Source organism: Polyodon spathula, chromosome 3 (genome assembly GCF_017654505.1).
Source record: "Polyodon spathula isolate WHYD16114869_AA chromosome 3, ASM1765450v1, whole genome shotgun sequence".
NCBI lineage: Eukaryota > Metazoa > Chordata > Actinopteri > Acipenseriformes > Polyodontidae > Polyodon > Polyodon spathula.
Window position 1 is genome coordinate 11,627,736 of NC_054536.1, and position 21,939 is coordinate 11,649,674.

The window sequence follows — 21,939 nt, forward strand, 5'->3', positions numbered from 1 at the left end:
AGCATCAATTAACAGCCACAGTTCAGAGAAAAAAACACAAAATGATTCCTCACATATAGCAGAATGGTGAATGAATGAATGTAGAAGGACCTGTCTAGATTCCACCCCTGTTGTGAATAAAGGATGGTGTGATCCAGGAAGCTGAACTCCAACTGAATTAAATCAGCTGACAAACTCTATCTCCCTCTATTCAGATGGAATGAGCCCTTGGAGGCGGTTGCCCAGGCAGTGACACTTGAGCAAGCATTCTGAGGGCTGGAGTGCCAGAGTGGCTTAAGAAAAACTCAGCAGAAAAAGAGGACTTATCTTGGCAGTGAAGGATAGCACTGACTATGGCCTCCAACTTTAATGATATAGTGAAGCAAGGATATGTGAAAATCCGCAGCAGAAAGCTGGGGGTGAGTAGCACTTGTTGTCAGTGTGGCAAGTATTTGCTTAAACAGTTGGATTAAAAAGATTGTAATTGCTCTGTGGTACACTGTCCTGCGGTGTGCTGAGAACTAGATAGGAATTGAAGAATGGGTAAACTTTTTAGAGGAACAATCTTTTGTTCTGTGTTGTTTTTGTCATTGTGATTTTAGACATTTCATCTTGAAAAATATTAAACAAAAAGGTTTATTAATATATTGAAAATGTATGGTTTGGTATGGCATTTAAGATCTATAAATGTAGTTATAATGTATATTAGGGCCCAATTGAAGCTATGTACTAAGCATTGCAATATAAAGATAGTAATGTACTGTATGCGGCTCCTGTGTACTGTTTCAGGAGTGTGCATTTTGATACCACTTTGCCATATTCCATCCAGGTCAATGAAACATGTTATTGGCCTGAAGCATATCGTATGTAAACGGCAAGTTCAGTTAGCTGTATCCAAAGATTGGTATGGCTAAAAGTTCCGAAATTAAAACTGCTTGTGTGTGTATTCACCCAAGTGGAAATGCTGCCTGTGATACAGTCAGACCTGCAGTTAAGGTCTAGCAATACATTTACTTCAAGAAACTGAAAGAAGCACAAGCCCATCAGTGCATTAAAACAGTGGCTTTGAAATGTAATTAACTAATTGCCGCAGAGGCTGCATAAAACTGCTGCACTGTGTTGTGTTGTAAATTATTATGTGAGGCAGGTTCAATAGAAGCGAGGCACTTGAAATAGTTATTTAGCTAGATGGCAAGCGTTTTGAGTGTTTGTGGATTGTGTTTAATGCAGTGATGCGTAATGCAGTCCTGCAGGTGAAAAAACTGGAAAAAATATAGTCCATTCCCATAATTTGGTTGTATGATACAGGGCTGGGTATACTGTTGTAGTCAGGCTTCCAGCTACATCAATACTTATTATGACCCTCATTATAACATTCACCTTATTATAATACACAAAATGCTTGGCTTGGTTTTAATTAGCATTCAGTGTGTGATTTTTGTATATCGTCAAACTACTGTAGCTTCTCTTTCATAAGATCCTTTTAAAATAAATTCTGAGCTTAATTTTTGATAATCAACAATATTCATACATGGCTGGAAAATGAATGTAAAGTAGAGAATTCAAAACAATGAAACGGCTAAATACAGAAAGTAGGCTGTTGTCCCAGAAGCCCAAGAGTGTACCACACCAATGCACTAAACAATCGAGATTGTGGTTCAAGGAGAGTGGTCTAATAAAAATTCAAAAACACAAAAGGAGCTGTCAAAAATGGCTAATATGATGTAAAAGACATGTTAATTTGAACTCAGTTATATATACCAGATTTACAGTAACACTCTACAATGCATTTGAATGAAATATGCAGGAATAAAAATATATTATTTACCTGCCTATTTATATATTAACTGTATATTATCCTTCATACTCAATACCAGCTTATAATATACCGTATATAGATTAATTATCTAGAGCCAGACCATTGGAATAGTTAACTACTGTATATGGAATGATACATTACTCACATTTGTGATGGCTTTCGACCTTGGCTTGTTGATATAGACTTTGTTTCAATACAGCATAATGTCCTTGGATCTCTGTCAAAGTTCTTGTGCTATCATGATAAGTGATTTGTAACACAGATACAAAAGGAAATACTGCATAATTAAGGAATTAATATCATTACACAATTCAAACATATCCATCTGGACTAATAATGTTGCATATATTGTAAAAAAAAAAAAAAGTATAATTTGCAGTTGTCTTTTGTTTGTTTATTGGGGTCTGGTGATGCAAACTTGTGCTTTGTGTTGTATGAGTCAGTAATTACTGATTGATTAACATAGTATTTACACTGTTACTGCTGTTAATAATAAAATCATTAAGAATAATCATGATCAAAGCTGTAATGAAATATGACACCTCAGGGAATTCTCTGTTTATAAGACTGCAGGTAAGATTTCACACTGTACTGTCTCTTGCCTTAGGCAAGAGGGAGGATGAACTCACACCACAGAATAGACAGGTAGAGATGGGAACTTTCCCATCCAGTAAGCATTAATGCTAGTCTTTCAATATGTGCGATTTATATCAGGCTGGAAACACAAATCCATTTAATATAAAGTGTTGTGTATGTACAGTACTACTATTGTTGCAATGCAAATGTATTTGAACCATCGAAGACAGGCATGAACCCTATGATACTTAAGCCTTTCTTGCTGTTAACTTATTGTGTGTTGTATTTGGGTATCGGTGTATAGTTGGTAAAATTATAGTAAATGTGTCTAATAAGGCAGTGTGCCATAGTGCATAGAACAAAGGGCTAGTAGCCAAGGGATTGTTGTTTGAATCTAATTTAATGTGGGACTCTTTGGCAGCCCCCTCCCCTCCCCCTTCTGCTGCAGTTATGCAACTGTAAAATTTATTATACAGAAAGGCAATTTTGAATGACTCTGAGCCAAGCAAAGTTATGTTGTTACTTTAGAGGATATTACATTTCATTGAGTTATTAAGTGAAAGTGCATCAGATAGATAGATAACATTATATATTCGGGTTGCTGCAGTTTGGAAACGAATTTGACAGATTGGTAATCACAGTGACATTACACCATGAGAATAAGGTCAATTATATATTGCTTTTTTTTCACTATATAATTAATACAAGCCCTACTCAAATCTAAATAAATCAAACTGATGATCCATACTTCCTGTACTCTAGTGTAATTAAGAGGCTGACATTAGGAACTTTTAAAATAAATTTTAGTTCTGAATTTGCAGCACTTAGACTGTAGTCCTAGTGCATACATCAGATGTGCTCTGGAGTAACTCTGAAGATGCAATTCAGTACATACCCATCCAATCATTGACCTGCTAGTACCAACGATGACCAATGAAGAGCAACTGGCTAATCCCAGGCCTAAAGGAATGAGCTGTGATGAAAGGTTGAGGGAATTGAATTTATTTTGTCTAGAACAAATAATTAGGGGGACTTGATTAAAGCCTGTAAAGGGTTAAAAGGAGTTTACAAAGTTAACTATATCCCATACTTTCAGCGCAGTACAGTAATTAGCACAATTAGGCGCCACTCTGGTGACGGTATGGAATGAGTTACCTAGCTATGTTGGGGGCGTTGCATCATTGGAATCCTTTCAGACCCACCTTGACAAAGTATTAAGATCAATCAGCTGACCTTCTCTCTTTCTTATGGTGTTTTGTCCACTCAGGACCAAGTTAATTAGATTCTAAACCAGGCTTGCATTAGTGAAGAACTAACCTTTTCAATTAATATGGCTGCTTCAGTTGTATTATTATGTATTTGAAGCCTCATCAAACAGTATTACACATGCAGAAGGTTTAGCTTGCCTACAGATTCTAATGAAAATATGCAATTGCAAAACCACACTGTCTCAAACCTCTAGAGATTCGATTGTCTGTTCTAGGAACTCACATTATCACTTCTGTGATGCGGTTTGTGTCTATAATAGCACATGAAAGACAAAGCTCACTTGAGAGCTGTTATGTTTGACACAGGCAACCTTTATTTGAAAGAAATTAGATTGTAATTGAATCTTGTGTTTGGTGCATTTTAGTTATTTAAAGCAAGCAGCATATAATATGCTCCCTTGTATTGGCTTGTGTATGATATCATTGCACAAATTGTGACCTTTTGTTTCAAAAGGCATCTATTAATTAGTCAATCCCATTAAATAGTTTAAACATCTGAGACATTCCACTCTTAATTGCATTTTAACATTAAGGGCATTTTGTCATGCAAATTCTTTCTTGTTTTCCTTTGTTCTGGGCAGCAAATAATTATTAGGGTTGGCACCAAGGTAGGCGTCTTTTAAAATACTTATACCTATACATTTATCACCTGCATATACAGTAGAAAATCATTTGAATACCAAGCTGAATGTCTTCAAAAGGATGGAAAAGTAATAAAGTAATATGTGTAAGGCAGTATTAGGAGATGCAGTAAGTGTAGTGTGTTTTAAAGTACATTATAATTATAAAACAATACATTATAAAGTAAAACAATACATTTTATTACACAAATGTTTTGGCTATACAGTTCTCTGATAAAGGCAGTCACCGAAACATCTTTCTACTTGACTTTGTACATTTTACACCGTGAATTGGGAAACAAATAGCCATTTCCAAGTACAACTATTCACAGTGATGTTTTCTTGCTTGATGTGGGTGAAAACTAGCCACCATTATTTTAATAAAAAAACAAAACAAACAGACATTGGTATCATAAACACAGAAGTGTTTTATCTAATAGGTGGTTTTTGTAAACAGGGATGTAAAAAGAGAAAAATAGTGTAAAAAGTAAACCAGTTTGTATTTGTTTGTTATTTTCAGCTATTTTCTTAGTATTATCTAAATAAGCTTACTTTGATCTATTTAGTTCTGCTGAATCTACGCTAGTTGTAAAAACCCATACTACATTGGTATAAAAGTAATCAATTGGACATTTCTGAAATGTCCTACAGCGTAAAGAGGCAATAATGTACGGTATAGATTTAAGATGAGTTTTAATAAGAGTTCTGATTAGTTTTTACCATTGTTATGCCAGGTCTCTGATGACTGGATGTGAGTGAAATCAGACCATTATTACTGTAATGTCTGTGTGGTGCTGGGCAGAGTCAGCCATCTCAGCTCAGCCTGTTACCTTAAAGATATAACTAATGAATTCATTTTTTCTATCTGAAAATTATGAGAGGCCTGGAAGGGGTATTACCACTAATAAGCGCCAGCTGTTTTTCTATAGATCGTCTCTTTAAAATTGACCTGTAAAATTGCAAGACAAATTGTGCAGGCATTTCAAACTTTTCATTAACTAAATAATGTGGTCTTTGTTTATCCTCTAAGATGAGAAACTGTCATGTAAGAGGAGAAACCAAACAAAGAGAGACGGGTAAAGAAAATTAGTAATCCAGTTCTACAAATCTCAGTTAAGTTCAGCCTGGGTGAGTTACGATCTAACTCCACCATTTTGATCAGGGGGTCCCTCAGGGCTCTGTTCTGGACCCAATACTTTTCTCAATTTACATGCTGCCTCTAGGTTTCATTTTTAGAAGGTTTGAGATTGACTATAAAATTATTTTACTGGTGTATAAATCATTGCATGATCTGACCCCAAACTATCTGTCTGACCTAATTGTACCTTATGCTCCAAGCTTTCTCAAAACATTTGATTCGAGAGCTTTCTGCTGTTATGTCCCTAATGCCCTCCCAGATGAAATCCGATATGCAGCCTCAACCTTTTTGCTTTTGCCTTGTGTTTATGTATTATTATTTGCAGCACCTTTGAGTGCAATGCAGACTGTGTCACCTCCTACTATTGCTGGTAACTTGCAAGCTTTACCCACTGTTGTCGGTATTTGGGCAGCAGCACATCAGCGCCATCTGCTGAAATAAGTAAAATGGTGCACCCCTGTGGTGTTTCAAATAAACTTTCTCCTGTGTCAGTGAATTCCCCACACCCTGCCACAGTCAGCTACTGAAAACCCATCTGTTCAGAGCTGCCTTTAACTGTTAGAACTATCTCTTTTTATGGATGTGCTCTGTGATGTGAACACATGAATGGTGCTATATAAATGCAAGATAAGCTGTCCAGAGCTGTGTTATCCTCCCACGCTGTAGCTCTGAGGTGGCTGCATGGTGGGCCTACATTGTGTAAAAGAAACAGTTGGTTAATGGCACAGGCTTTGGAGGAATGCATGTGTTCGTCTTCGCCACTCCTGAGTCAGTGCGTGGTGGTATCAGTGAGCTGAGCCTAAAAATAATTGCTTATTCCAAATTTGGGGAGAAAATGATGAAAAACAATTGGTGACTTTGTTTATGTGTATATATATATATATATATATATATATATATATATATATATATATATATATATATATATATATATATATATGTAGTACTATAGTGATTACTGAATATATCATATGAAATGTATTACAAGTAATGTGGTATAGAACCAGTATTTGTTTTTATTTCAATAACTAGAGGGTTAGGTCAAGATCTGAAATCTGGAATGTTCATTTCTTTTTGGACCATTGTTGATTCTGTTCTGTCAGTCCTCTTTGTGGTGGCACAATTTAAATGTGTTTGTCTCATTCTGGATGTGATTTGCAGTATGTAAGCAAGGATACAACAGGGTATGCAGAAGCTGAAAACGACTGCACACCCTGGGTGTGTTGTGGGCCATGAGGCGAAGCCAAGAGCCTTCAACCACCCAGGAAGTGTGGTAATTTTATACCTACTGCACACCCTGTAGTTTTGTTATTGTGTTTCTAAAATTATTTTGTTAATTATGTATATATTATAGTACTATATATGTATATATATTATATATATCTATAATATATTATTATATATATATCATAATATATATTTTTACACACACACACTTTTTTAAATTGTATTCAGTGCAGAGACTACAAAGGGCTTGATGAAATGATTACTGCTGAATTAATTTATTTTTGTAGATATGCAAATGTATTTACGTGTTTATATATTTTTATACTGCAACTTGTATGCATTGTTTTTTTTTCTGTAAACTAAAACTACAAAAATATAAGAATAAAGCTGCTTACCTACGTGTTTTATGCACATCAGTAAGTAAATTTGATGTTTGAAACTTTTTCCCTACAATGATGATGCTCGGCAACTTTACGTTGTAAACGTTTCTTCTGCACAGAAAGGTTTACACTGGTTTTATAGACAAGACTTACAAAGCATGCCGGATTCCATAATTGCCAGGCTTTGGATTGTAGAAGGTATCTCACCATTACTTCCAATAGGGATTTGGTTGAGACCCCCAAATTTGCTGATAGGTAATGCTTGTATGTTGAGGGGCAGGATTAGACACTGTCTCTTTAAATCATAAAAACACAATAAAAGTGCAAACATCAATGTATTTTCTTAAACGTGTTTTGTGTAGTTTACACTTATATAATCTACAGTTGTATCTGGTGTACTTTAGTATGGTATAATGCCTACTTTATAGTCCACTTACGTGTTTTTTGATTGTTTTTTGAACGCAAATCTTCAAACGTGCTGTATAGATAAACTCTGAAGCAGTCTTTTAAAAAATAACCCGTGTTACGTAATGTGGGTTCAACAACTCTTAAAGGAATGTGTTCTTATACCACTTTAAAATTCCATGCCCCTACAAGGGGCTCCCTTAGAGAAGCCACAAATTTCACCTTGTGCAGCGCATTGATTTTTGTTTTAATAACAACATTTATCCCGCCTTGGCTAAGGCTGTGCAGAGGATTTAGATGTTATCTACCTCCAGGTTACTTGTGAAGGTGATGTTTTATGAGATAGTTGTCCATGGCAAGGTTTTTTTGAGATAATTAGTATGTTTAAACATCCTTCCTGTACCTCTCTTAAATTCAAGGGATACTGACATACATATAGCTACACTTGGACTGTAAATTGACTTTGTCTCTTTCTTTACCCAACATATTTTTTTATGGCCTTTGCCATTTTTGGTTTTCCTGTATTTTTTTTACAACCTTGTCTTGAGAAATTATGCGATATTGCTCCCTTTCCACTGTATTGATTTCACATGCTTCTACAGTATAAAGGTCACAAATATGATGGCAAATCCATTTCTTTGATTGTGTCTTATTTTAATGTGGCCACAAAAAAGAAAAAATCATTTTGCTAAGTGAACTTTCGCCTCCCTCACAGTAGTTATTCCTGCCAAGTCAGAGTAGGAGGAGCCTCTGCTGTAACTCTCAATACAGACATTTACGGGAACACTATAGGCCCTTTATTAGAAAAACCGCAGGTCTTCATAAAATTGCATGCTTGTTGGGATTGAGAAACTGTTTTGTTATGTTTTTTTAAATAACGGTTTAATTACCACCATAAAAATTAAGGGATTACGGAGTGGCAAAACGAGTCACTATGAAGTTTTGACAAAATAAAACCGGAATAGAAAATTGCTTCCTTCTTATATGTCTGATCCCTTTATTACAAGTTATCTGTTGTTGATGTGTTTACTGTCAATGGAAAATAAGTCATTCAGCTGGTTGGTAAGGAAATGGCCTGTTACAAGACCAACAAAAGAAAAAAGATCACAAACTTTCAGGAAGATTTGCAAATGTTTGCATAGTTTAATTCAACCCAGGTTAATTTTATATTTCTTGTAACTTTTTCCTCATAAAAGCAAAACTTCTGCTACAAAAGATTTTTCCTATAATTATTTGTTTGAGAATTTTTTACAAATTATACATTTCCATAGGGCTATGAAAACTTTTGATTACAACTGTGTGTATGTATAATATATATATATATATATATATATATATATATATATATATATATATATATATATATATATATACACACACACACACACACACACATTATATATATATATATATATATATATATATATATATATATATATATATATATATATATATACACACACAGCTCTGGAAAAAATTAAGAGACCACTGCAAAATTATCAGTTTCTCTGGTTTTACTATTTATAGGTATGTGTTTGGGTAAAATGAACATTTTTGTTTTATTCTATAAACTACTGACAACATTTCTCCCAAATTCCAAATAAAAATATTGTCATTTAGAGCATTTATTTGCAGAAAATGACAACTGGTCAAAATAACAAAAAAGATGCAGTGTTGTCAGACCTCGAATAATGCAAAGAAAATAAGTTCATATTCATTTTTAAACAACACAATACTAATGTTTTAACTTAGGAAGAGTTCAGAAATCAATATTTGGTGGAATAACCCTGATTTTCAATCACAGCTTTCATGCGTCTTGGCATGCTCTCCACCAGTCTTTCACATTGATGTTGGGTGACTTTATGCCACTCCTGGTGCAAAAATTCAAGCAGCTCGGCTTTGTTTGATGGCTTGTGACCATCCATCTTCCTCTTGATCACATTCCAGAGGTTTTCAATGGGGTTCAGGTCTGGAGATTGGGCTGGCCATGACAGGGTCGATCTGGTGGTCCTCCATCCACACTTTGATTGACCTGGCTGTGTGGCATGGAGCATTGTCCTGCTGGAAAAACCAATCCTCAGAGTTGGGGAACATTGTCAGAGCAGAAGGAAGCAAGTTTTCTTCCAGGACAACCTTGTACTTGGCTTGATTCATGCGTCCTTCACAAAGACAAATCTGCCCGATTCCAGCCTTGCTGAAGCACCCCCAGATCATCACCGATCCTCCACCACATTTCACAGTGGGTGTGAGACACTGTGGCTTGTAGGCCACTTCAGGTCTCCGTCTAACCATTAGATGACCAGGTGTTGGGCAAAGCTGAAAATTGGACTCATCAAAGAAGACAACCTTACTCCAGTCCTCTACGGTCCAATCCTTATGGTCTTTTGCAAACCTCAGCCGCGCTCTTCTTTGCTTCTCATTGATGAAGGGCTTTTTTCTAGCTTTGCACGACTTCAGCCCTGCCCCTAGGAGCCTGTTTCGAACCGTCCTCGCCGTGCACTTCACCCCAGCTGCCGTTTGCCATTCTTTTTGTAGGTCACTTGATGTCATCCTACGGTTGCTGAGTGACATTCAAATGAGTTGGCGGTCATCCCGGTCAATGGAGAGTCTTTTCGCCTTCTGCCGGTCTGTAGCTTTGTTGTCCCCAATGTGTACTGCTTGACCTTGTTCTTATGAACCGCAGTCTTTGAAATTTTAAGGATGGAAGCAACCTGACGCTCACTGTATCCCTCCGCCAGTAAAGCCAGAATTGAACCCTTCTTTTCCTCACTCAAAACTTTCCTTTTCAACTCTTTGGGCATGGTCAATAGTTCTTTTTTGATTCCAGTTACTTTTGAGGTACTACTAGCACTGTTTTGCCATCCAGCTGGTCCTGTTGCAAGAGGATAGTAGGTTTTAACAGGAGTGGTTTTTATACTTTTCCTCATTAAATAAGATTTGGTTCAGGTGATCCCCTAATCAGTACCTCATTCAGCAGAATGAGGTGTGCCTGTGTTGGAATTCAACAGACACTGGAATGGAATGGCTGCCATACATGTAGAGATGCTGATTTAAGAAAAATTTGCAGTGGTCTCTTAATTTTTTCCAGAGCTGTATATATACATTACAATTGTTTCCTTTACGGTCCAGTGTCGGATCCTGTCCGATATCATCAAAAAGAAGTCAAGACCAGGTCTCTAGTGTTTTTTTCTTTGGAAAAACTGAGACCAATAGGAGCTGAGAGAAGCCAAAAAAAGGCCAGATTTGAGCAATACACACAGTGCATCACAATAGAGATAAAATGGACATAAACAGACATGATAGCTGCTTCCGCATCCAGCACTCACAGAATACCACAGACATTTGCAGAGCTTTTTGAGATGTTATAGTAATAAAATAATGACTTGGAGCACATTATTGAAGAAAAAAAAACTTTTAAACAGCACACGTAAAAAAAAAACAGCACGTGTGAAAATAAATTGGACCTGACGCACCTGACAGACACTGACTAAATGGACCACAAAGGGTTAATGAAGTATTTCTCTTTTTGGCATTGATATATTTGCCTTTTTATACTAATGAATTGCATTTACTATACTGATTCTGATTTTATACTGAAAAATGTCATACAAAAACAGGTGATGCAAGGTGTTCCAGAAATATATCTCTTGAGGCTGTTGTTGGACATTTCACATCTTTGATTCCCATCAGGCTTAATTATCAAAAAACCTTTTATCTTGGAGAGGGACAAATGCAACCATTAACTATTATCTTTGTCAGGAAGGTAAAGATTGATTGGAGTGAAACAGAATCAGAAGAAAGGCACTGGGGTTCAAAAAGTTAAATGGTATGCGCTGGTACTAATTTTTGCTAGCTTCTCTTTTTTGTCCATGTTTCAGTTCTGTAGCAAAGGTGCAGGATTGCAGTTTAAAATAACGTGGTTCCATGATTAAAAGATTGCTTAAAAGAACAGCAGAGTTCAATAATCTTCATGTAAAAGCTGGGAAGCTTTGTGATTTATTGCTTTTTGAGAAGTGTTTTGATTGCTTAATCCAGAGCTTTTCAACCAGAATAGCACTTGGGCAGTAACCAAATTCAAAATCTCTTCAAAACACAGTTCTAATTGTTTTTGTTTTTTTTTGTCTTTTTAAACTTCTGAAACAAGACTGTTATTTCTTGATTCAGAAGATACTACCTTTCTGATATTGACCCTCGAAGAACAGTTTGTAACTTGCAGTTCTACTCTGCAATTCTTTGTATGTAATTATATACCTTATTATTAGGACAGCCTCAGAATAATTCAGAATAAGGTCCACTGAATGTAGCCCAGATCTGACATATTCCTCCAAAGGAAAGGTTCTTGATAAGCCTAATTTGTTACTAAAGCCAAAAGGTTTATGTATTCATGAAACTGTTTTATTTTGCGATAAGTCACTGGCTTGTCTTACATGATAGCAAATAATAAAATCTTTATATAGCACCTTTCATAGTGGACCACCATGAAAGGCACTTTATAAATGCATGCAGAGTCAATTACAATAGGACATTGATTTAACATCTCATCCGCAGGATGGAGCACAAGGAGATTAAGTAACTTGCTCAGGATCACACAGTGAGTGAGTTAGTGGCAGCGGTGGGATTTGAACTGGTAACCTTGTGGTTACAAGCCCTCGATTTTAACCACTGGACCACACTGCCTCCTATACAATCCTCACTTTAATCACCGTTGAAAATGTACCTGTACACTTACTTCTACCATGGTATTTTGTACCTGTAAACTTGTAGGGGCTATACATAATTTTAGAAACAAACAATCATATTTGCAATTTTGTTTTTCAACTTCAGAATTCACCACTACATGGCAATGCCTAGAAGTTGGAATAATGTCAGGATGCAGCATTTCTCCACTGGCTTCCACTATGGCTTCTGGAATGCGACTGCCTCCAATTAGAGCATACATGGATGACATGACAATCATAACTAAAACAGCAGCCTGCACTAATCGGGCAAACTAATCGGTAACATTGAATGGGCATGAATACAATTCAAGCCCACTAAGTCAACGAGCATCTCTGTAATGCAAGGTAAATTCCTTGAATTTACCTTGAAGAATGGAAGAAACTTAGGTACGCTCAACTAGCTGCTGAAGCGGAACAGCAAGGATGGAGAGTCCAGGTTTACCCAATGGTGGTGGGTTGTCGAGGTTTTTTGGCACACTCCTCAACCCGGTTTTTTAGAGACATCGGACTCAGTGTTCAAGAGTTGCGATGCATAGTGAAAATTTTATCTGAAGCAGCATAGAGGAGCAGCAACTGGCTCTGGTTGAGATGAAAAGATTCTGGTTGGGGACCTCAAGCACTGTAGAAAAACGTAGATGTAAAGGAAGGTAAGTAAGTAGGGCTTAGCTGAGTGGGGGGTGCAGGGGGGTGATGCTGGCATGCCAGAATCACTGTTGAGCCCTCTTAAGGTGTCGTGGGATAGTTGATGAAACACCAGGGTGCCCATTTGAAGACCCATGCTGATTCGCTAGGGAGGCCACACTGTGGTTGATCCGTGGAACCAGCATTGTAGCCAGTGTGTGGTGATGCACCAGTGAGACAAAATAGGTTGATCCCTGGAACCATCAATACCAGGCAGAAGGATGTGTACATCATCAGGTGGAAGGAAATGCAGATGGATCACATTAGTTTACAGTAAAAGAAGCTATGTCTTAGTTGATGCTTATCTTGGCGAGAGCTGAGTCCAATATCAGCATGAAGTTTTAACACCTACTCTAACGGAAATCATGATTTTGTGTTTAAAAGTTATTGATACCATAGTGGCAGCTATGTGTAATTGTAAATATATTATTCAATGTTTGTGTAACTATTTTAAAAACAAATGGCTGTTAAATAGGCACTATCAGATAGTTCATTCAGTTTGCTTAGTTGTAATGGCTACTCATCCACGTAACATGTTACAAATTATTCATTTGGTTTGTGTTGAAATATCAATGCAGTGATGTGTGAAAACCTCAATTTCGTATAGAACTGTGTGGCAAGAACTGAAATGATTTACTTTCATTTAGTACTATTATATAGTTTTCACTGTTGTCAGACTTTGGTACTGTTGCTGTAAAAACCTTGTATACTTATACATATGTATGGAATGGCTAGATCTTTCAGATTTTTTCTTATTAATTATGGAAAACCAGTGTGTTTTCATACATGTACCAGTTACATGCTCACAATGTAAAACACACTGCAATAAAAATATTCAATTTCTATGACAGCGGACTGACAACTCTAAAACTCAGCAGTTGAATGCATAAAGAATTACTGAAATACATTTCTACTGTTAAGAAGTGTCTTAAGTCTCTGTCTATTTAGCAGCTTGAATTGCTTTTTAATGGTTGACACCAAGACAAGGAGTTTTCAGAGGAAACACAGCATACAAATTAGTCTACAGAGGACTGGAATGATCAGGTATAGAATACTAAGTGTTTATCACTGTTATAAATAATTTAAGAAATTGTGAAGTTGACTGTAACGTTTGTTACACATGCATTTTTTAAAAAGTATACTGGATACATAACCCCGTAATAAATAATGGAGCAACGAATAATGAAAACAAATGCTGGAATGTGTTGTATAATGTGGATCTGTTTCAAACAGACTTGGTCTGGTTCGTTTCATTTGAAACAATGTATCAGTATGTTTGCTGTTCACACGTACCTGCGAGCAAAGGGACCGAGTTCATTTGGATGCGAACTAAAGTTGTTGTTTTTTTTGGTCTTTTCCATGTTTTTCAGGACCGAGTTCGTTTGTGTTCACAGTGCAGTTTTCAAGCAAATTCGGTTTGTTTATAAGGTGTGTGAACCGGATATTTACAATATCCTGCAGGCATATTGGAAGATGGCAGCTATTGATGTATTGCTCTGGTTTTTAATATAACATGTTTTAGATTCTTACATATTGCTGTGAAAGAAAGCATTGGGGGAGCACTTCTTTAATTTAATTAATACAGGATGAATGCCTACAGTAGGAGATAATAACATTTATGCAATTCCTCATGGTTCTCCTAATGTCTGCATTAAACAAAGTCATTTAATTTTTGGTAGTTTTGTCTAGTTCAGTTTGGATTTTGGTGCGTGACCAAATTTCTGTCAGATCTTCAGTTTCTCACACTGTCCAGATTTCCACAGTGATGTAATTCAGTGATGCCTAGCAACTTATCACTTATATTTGAGCATCAAAAGAAACATATAGCTTATATTTAGATAGAATTCACTGGATGTGATTAAAAATGACAAACTCTGTTTTAGAGCAGGTGCAGTGACTTTTATTGTACTGATTAACAATTGACATCGTGAAGATGCTGCAAAATGATCTGTCGATCTTGGGCAGGTGTTGTGACTCTTGGTCTTCCAGTTCATGGCCTGTCATCGACAGAGTGAGTCTGGTTATTCCATCTCACCAGGTTTGAAATTGATGGCTGTGAGCACACAAGACAGTGAGCCACAGTATGCTGCCCTAGTCCAGCCTCCAAAATGCAGATTGCACGAAGGTACTGCTCTCTTGACAGACGTGGCATAGTGTTCTTTTTTTCTGTGATTTTCTTTATTGCTTTTATTCAAGCTTACAATTCGACAGCTGAAATCACTCCATATCCAGTGTCCAATCAACTGTCTAACTAATTAGGTGATTAAGTGCATATGCTTCAGACATAGTCACTCAAGCATATCATGGTCAAGGATGAATGATCGATTGATTAAAAAGAAACCAAAAACATTTTGTCAATGTCCATAATTTATATACCTTTTTTTTTTTGCGAAAATAAATGTATTATAATAGTGATACGTTTCTTTTGATGATCATATATATATATATATATATATATATATATATATATATATATATATATATATATATATATATATATATATATATATATACTATTACTTATCCAATATTCTTCCCAAGAACATTTAAAGCATTGAAACTGAATAATTAAAAAATGGTTTCTAGTTTGATTTCCCTGGATTCGTGCTTTGGTTGCTAAGAGCCTAATGCCATAATTTAATTCTCATAAATTCTTACAAAGCTATCAATGGAGGTGTTTACTTACACAAGTCATGACAGTTTTCCTCACGACATGTTTGCTGTATTTTTAAGGAAATGTGTTGCTATGCAGTTCGGATTTAGGAAAAGAAATCGGCCATACCAATGCAGATTACTCAGTTCATAGTCATTTAGGGGAGGGGAGTGTTTCCGTGTCTGCTTACTAAGTAGGAAAAGAATGACTGTGAATATCGTGAGGAGAGCTTCATACGTTGCCATGAAGATAAAAACATTTAACAAGAGAAATTTCTCACACATTCTGAATTACGCGCACACATACACACACACACACACACAATTATATAAAATCTAATTTCTACCAAGTACCAGTTTTACTGCTTAGAATTTATGTGTGTGTGTGTGTGTGTGTGTGTGTGTGTGTGTGTGTGTGTATTAAATTTCATCAACACTAAGTTGCTTTTTACAATACATGTTTTTATTTTGAATATGACCTACAATATTTTATTTTTTATATATATGCAAGTCTGTTGTTATCTTTACTGGACCTGGCAGCCATCAGTTCCTTCGTTTTGTATAAGGAATTGACTGGGGAAAATATCATTGGAGATTTCTTCTTGAAACTAGCCACAGCAGAAACATTTCGATCAGAAAACTGCAAAGCTACAGCTCAACCCGGATTCTGTGCTGCACGTCAGTGTCACACACGTAAGAGAAATCATATGTTGCTTTCATTTTAGATTAAAAACTACTTTTGTTTGTAAAGTTTTCTATGTATATAAACCTGTTTCCACACTAGTTTCTTTTGAAATGTTTATTTTATTATATTTTTTTTCATTTTTTGAAGTAGTGCTTTATATGTAAGTTAGAAAATAAACCCTTTATGTTTAATTGTTCATTTAAAAATGGTGTTTCGACTGTGCAGATGTTTGATATGATGTGCTTGAATAAAACTTTTGAATAAATCCTTGTCTTTCAATTTTTATATTGATGATGTTTAAAATGTACTGTGATAATGACAGCTGTCGGCGGTTGTAGGTATGAGTATAACCTCAGCGGTTAGTGTTGAAGTAGTCCATAAATGTACATTTTGTGTGTGTGTGTGATGGGGGATGTCTATGTTTTGTACAGCCTTTTTGCTGGAGATTACGTGAGATTAAGTCAGAAGAACGGGATCTTGACTGCTGAAATCCTGTGAGTCACAAGCACGATTCCTGCTCCAGTGAGAAAATGATTGACCCTGCCATTAAAGTCGCACTGCCAAAAGGATGTTCTTTTGCTGTTTCACGATGTATTCGCGTGACAACTTCACACAGTCATGACTGTAGAGTCGATTTTCACGTGCATGTAAACCAAGCCATCGTCTCCTTTTTATCTGTTTAATATTAACCCCATCAGGTGACATTATAAAGGGAGTCTAATGTATTAAAATTAATTAAATAGTGTCACTTGGAGCCTCCATTCAATTAAGATACTGTTTCTTTTTTTTTTTTAAAGGATTCAGAGGAATAATTAGAAAAAAAAATACTGACTGTAATGCTGTTTATGAAATGTTCATTTAATAATGGATTTGAAGCAAAGCAAGGCATTAACTGAATAATACCTCCTCCCTGCAAGATTATACAACCACGACATCAGAGCAAAATGAATCAAATCCAGATTAGAAGCTTTTAGGATTTTGGAAGTGGAAATATCAAGTAGTTTTAGAAATTGGTCTGACCAAAATCAAAGACATGAATAGATTAAATCTTACTACTGCCCCACAGTTTTCAGTGTATTGTTAGTGTATGTTATACTTATGTGTATAAATAACGTGAATTTTGAGAACATGTAAAAACACATTAAAGATGTTTTTTTAATTTTCCTTTTATCTGGTGTTTTATTCAGTTATCTTACTGTGTTCTTTCAGAATCTTGATTTTGCTAGCAATATGTGTGCTGTCAATTTATTAAACAGTGCTGTATGTTGGGGCTAAATTGAACGAAATCAGTCAGACTTCTTCCTTTTTTCTGATTCATTTATGCTAGCAACACAGCTTGATGTGTTATTGTGATGGTTGCCATTATTTGTTGGGTATGTCATTCCATGAGGAAGGGAAATAATAATAATAATAATAATAATAATAATAATAATAATAATAATAATAATAATAATAATAATAATAATAACAACAAAAAAAACATGTTTTGTCTTGGGGGGGATTGAAACTGCTGGTCGATAATGCATATTGGATGAATAATTTATGTCCTTTTTGTACTTTGCTATATTAATTTAAATTTAGCTGACAGGCATTTTCTTGTAGGTTACATTTTAAGCTGCTGGTACAGTATAGCATTTATATTAAGTTCGTCATTAAAGCAAAATGATTGTTCTTTATATCAGTCTCACAGCTTGTCAAGACTTTGACAGGTCATTCGTGAGGCATTATGGGAGTACACTTTGTCATTTGGCTGCGAAAGTTTAGAACAAAGTTTACAATTAAACCTTCAGTTTCTTTTTTTGTATAACAAGAAAACAAGCACATCTTGAGCAAAAGTCAGAACTAATATGTGTTTTTACAAAAGTTATACATCTGTTTGTATCTGTGCCCAATATCAAGAAGGAAAACATAGAAGCAGGGAAACACTGCGTTACTGCTTGGACAGAAGCAGGCATTTTTTGTTAAAAACAGGTTTTGTATTAGAGACTTTAGAGCAAAAGTAATCCAGTAGTTCTTAGAATCAATAGGGCATGGGGAAATATTAAGGGCCTGATTTTCGAAAAGGGTTTCATTTTCGGTGTAAATGGCAAAATCTGCATAATTTTTCCACCTGTTAATCCATTTAAAAATATCCACCTATTTTCTGCGGCTCTAAATGAATAAATAATGAGCATTTAAGTGGTTTTATCTGCCAAAATAAAGCTTCCAGTTCAATTGTGTTAGCAAATCTATAAAATATATCTATCTAAGCAAATATATGAAAACAAACAAAATTATACCAAAACAACAGAAAAATATGTCAAAATGCAAATACAAACACAAGGGCAAATTCTTATTTTCATTCAGTCTTACCAATCGCTTGTTTAATTAGGACAACATGAAACAAACAAACATGATCGGAGCAAATTCTGGGAGTTGTAGGTTTGAAAGGAGGTATAACTGCAGTGTGCAAAAATGAAAATAAATGAAAAGTTTTTTGGATGTACACAAAAGGTATGAATCATTTATTTTCGGGATGCTTAATCTCTACACAGATGAAGACGGGCTTTAGTCTAATAGGTTTTGAAATACGGTCAAAATAATGCAATCCAAGTGTCACACCATGGTATACCTGGCATAGAGTACATATTTCAGACATGATTCTGGGAGATCTATGGGTCTTTTATTTTTTTAAAAAGATTTTTTTTTTTTAAAGCATATTTTTAATGCAAAACATCAAACTTTCTTGTCCACTCAACAGAACAGCTTCGGTGCGAGTTCTATGTATTTTATTCAGGGTGTTCAAATGACCCTTTTGCACCAACCAACTACACATTTTTCATCTCTACCTTATCTGGTAGCCTGTGATGGGTTACCCCCACCCCTGAGTATATTTATGGTTTATTTTGTATAAGTTTGGGTTATGTATCACAGGGGAGTTCATGTATATTGGTATGTGAGCACATGGATGTGGGTTTGTGTGTGTATGGAATATTGTTGACAGGGAAGCAGTTAAAATCCTCCCTGCAAAAACGTGGGAATTTGGCTGGAGCCGTGAATTGAATAAATGATTATATGATTAATTAAGGCTCCAGCCATAGGTGTATAAATGGGGTGATCATGGGTGAGAAAGGGGTAGAGTGTTCAGAATGAGAAAGCAAGACAGTAAAAAATAAAAACATAAGCAATTGCTACTCGTGCTGGCTTTCAACCAGCACAATACTTGTTTTATTTAGTGTTTGCTTTATTTTGTGTTTTGTCTTTTGTTTTGTATAAGTGTTTTGTTCTGTTTTGTTTAAATGTTTTATACATTAATTAAACTGCACAAGCAGCGCATTCATACCCCAGTCTGCTGTTGATTTTCATTCATTTCCTGGTCTGACGTCATCCACAAAGCCACCCGTCACATAGCCACATTTGCTTGCTGTCAGTTGTTTATGACAGCCACCCTTGATAGAATTAGTAGCAAACATTACACATCCCTGACCTTCATTGATAACGTCTCTGCCAGCTATCTGTGTCTCTGCTTGAGCTCTCATTCAATTGAAATACATTTGAAGCCACTCTGTTCTTATTTTCCAAGCCACATTGCTTGTTTATCTTCTTTAAAGTATCTAAATGCTTTCTTAATTACATCATGCCACAGGTCTTTTGCAGCGATAAGCATGTTGAAATCACTCAGTGTTCTGTAATTGCATTATTTCTCAAGAGAGTCCCCAGTAGAATTTCACTTGGACAAAGGCACTTTGACAAATGCCCTGGCAATGTGAATCATCCCACAAGCACCTGCCTGCGGTTTCATGATGACATTATGAATTCCATAAATTGAACAAAATGTAAAATGTCAGCAGGGAGTTCTCAGTGCTAATGAAAATGAGCTGAGTCAATTAAAATTTGACATGGAAGACGGTGAATACCATTGCAGGAATTAGAATCTTTTGAAAAAAATAGATTGAGACACCTTTTATGTGTTGCAGTACACTACGCGAATGTATAGCGCCAGGACAAAGATTGTAGGCAGGAACAAAAATGTTCCTATGCTCTGAAATATTGAGGTGGTTCAAGGAAAGCAGACTTTATACATGGATGGGCCTCATGCCAGGTAGTACTAGAAGGCAATGTATAAGGGAATATCTACTTGAGCAAACTTGAAGAATTCTCTTCAAGCAATGTCACGTGTGTATTCACATACTATAAAATATATTGTATATCTATCCATTGACCATTTGTGATTAACTACTGGAATCAGAATACTGTATGTCTTTACACTAAATACACTCATTAATTCCTCGTTATCTACTGAAAATTGCCCAGCTACTATATGGCCAGAGGCTTTGCATCACCTAGAATGTTAGGATTGAGGCAGTATGAAAAACACTGTCCTCTAACCATGGCCGCTGTGAACAAGTGATTTGTAGGATTAGAAGAGAAAGAGTATTTCGTACCCACATTACCCTCTTCAACTTTAATGATGATCAAATTAAGGGCAGGTACAGACTTGGCAACCACATAATTCTTGAGCTGCTGTCTGATTTAAAAGATGACCTGGATCCTGTCACCCAGAGAAGCCATGCTATCCCTGCAATGATCACATTTTTGTCCACCCTGCAGTATTTTGCCTATGTGTCTTGTCAGGGGAATGTGGCAGCTGTTGCTGGCATTTCCCAGTCAGCTTTTTCTCCTGCGTTGCACTTGTGCTCAATGCATTTAAGGCAAACACCCAAATACTATTTTTCCTTCAAAGAACGTGTACTTACAAGCCTTGAAAACAAATTTCTATGACATTTCTGGTTTCCCCAATGCATTGGGAGCAATCTACTGCACACATGTGTCGCTAACCCCTCCAGCTCATTCCAAGCATCTGTATAGCAATAGGAAACACCTATTCTATTAATGTACAGGTGGTTTGTAATTGTGCACGATTAGCTGCACCACTGGCTAACTTAAATAAAAACTGACAGTATACATTTGGCTTATAGGCTAATGTGTATGAGTGGTATAATGCAACATTTGTTGCTGGTCCCTTGAAATTCGTATTAACGAGAATTGACTGTCCTCCTGTAAGTATCATAACTTGTTAATGTGGCAGCATGATCTAGCCTTTGTGTAGGCTACTACAAATTAAAAATAATGATTTTTTTAAAAATTGCAGACAGAACATTTTTATATTTCTGAATATAATGTATAATGTGTGTGTTTATATGAGAAGCAATGTTCTGCCAAATATACCCTGTTTTGGCAGCAATGCTCAGCAATGTATAACTAGCTTTACATTACAGTTGTAAAGTGTTTACCTTTTGATCGTATCCCAGTGATGTATTTCAACATCATGTATTTTATTATATGTTTATTCAAACAAAACACATGCCACTAATTATTCTTGGAAGTGCTTGTGAAAAGATAGCAAGATTGCTTGGCTGTCTATAAACAGCACTAATCCTATTAGAACAACCCTGATGCTACGATTCCAAGACTATCTGGAAGGCTACGTGTAATATTCTGCAACAATTAAACAGAGCCTAGTATGTGCAGAGGGTGATAAATAGAATTCTATTTTTGTCCCCTGTTTCCCTTGTCATTTTTCACCTGGAATTTCCACAAGGGATAATAAAGTGAATGTCAATTGCAGCCTCTGGGACCAAAATGAAATTCATTCAGATTTTGAATCTTAATACCTTATCCCATAATGAAAAGAGTTTAAAATAAATTATTCTACCCATGGTGCATTGATTAGGCAATGATGGAGAATAATTCTGCTTTATCATTGTCATCAGTTCAACTTACCTGAGCAGTCCAGTCTGAGAGACCAAGG

At 35.9% G+C, this 21,939-nt stretch overlaps 1 protein-coding gene across 2 annotated transcripts in view; it reads left to right on the top strand.

Moving 5' to 3' along the window:
* The first annotated feature begins 208 nt into the window (after positions 1-208).
* The window catches only part of LOC121312722 (docking protein 6-like), a 106,955-nt gene continuing 85,224 nt past the window's right edge, over positions 209-21,939 (top strand). For both annotated transcript variants that reach the window (XM_041244432.1, XM_041244433.1), the window contains exon 1: positions 209-398. In XM_041244432.1, the coding sequence (XP_041100366.1) occupies positions 333-398 (66 nt within the window). In that variant the 5' untranslated portion in view covers positions 209-332. The remainder of the gene's footprint in view (positions 399-21,939) is intronic.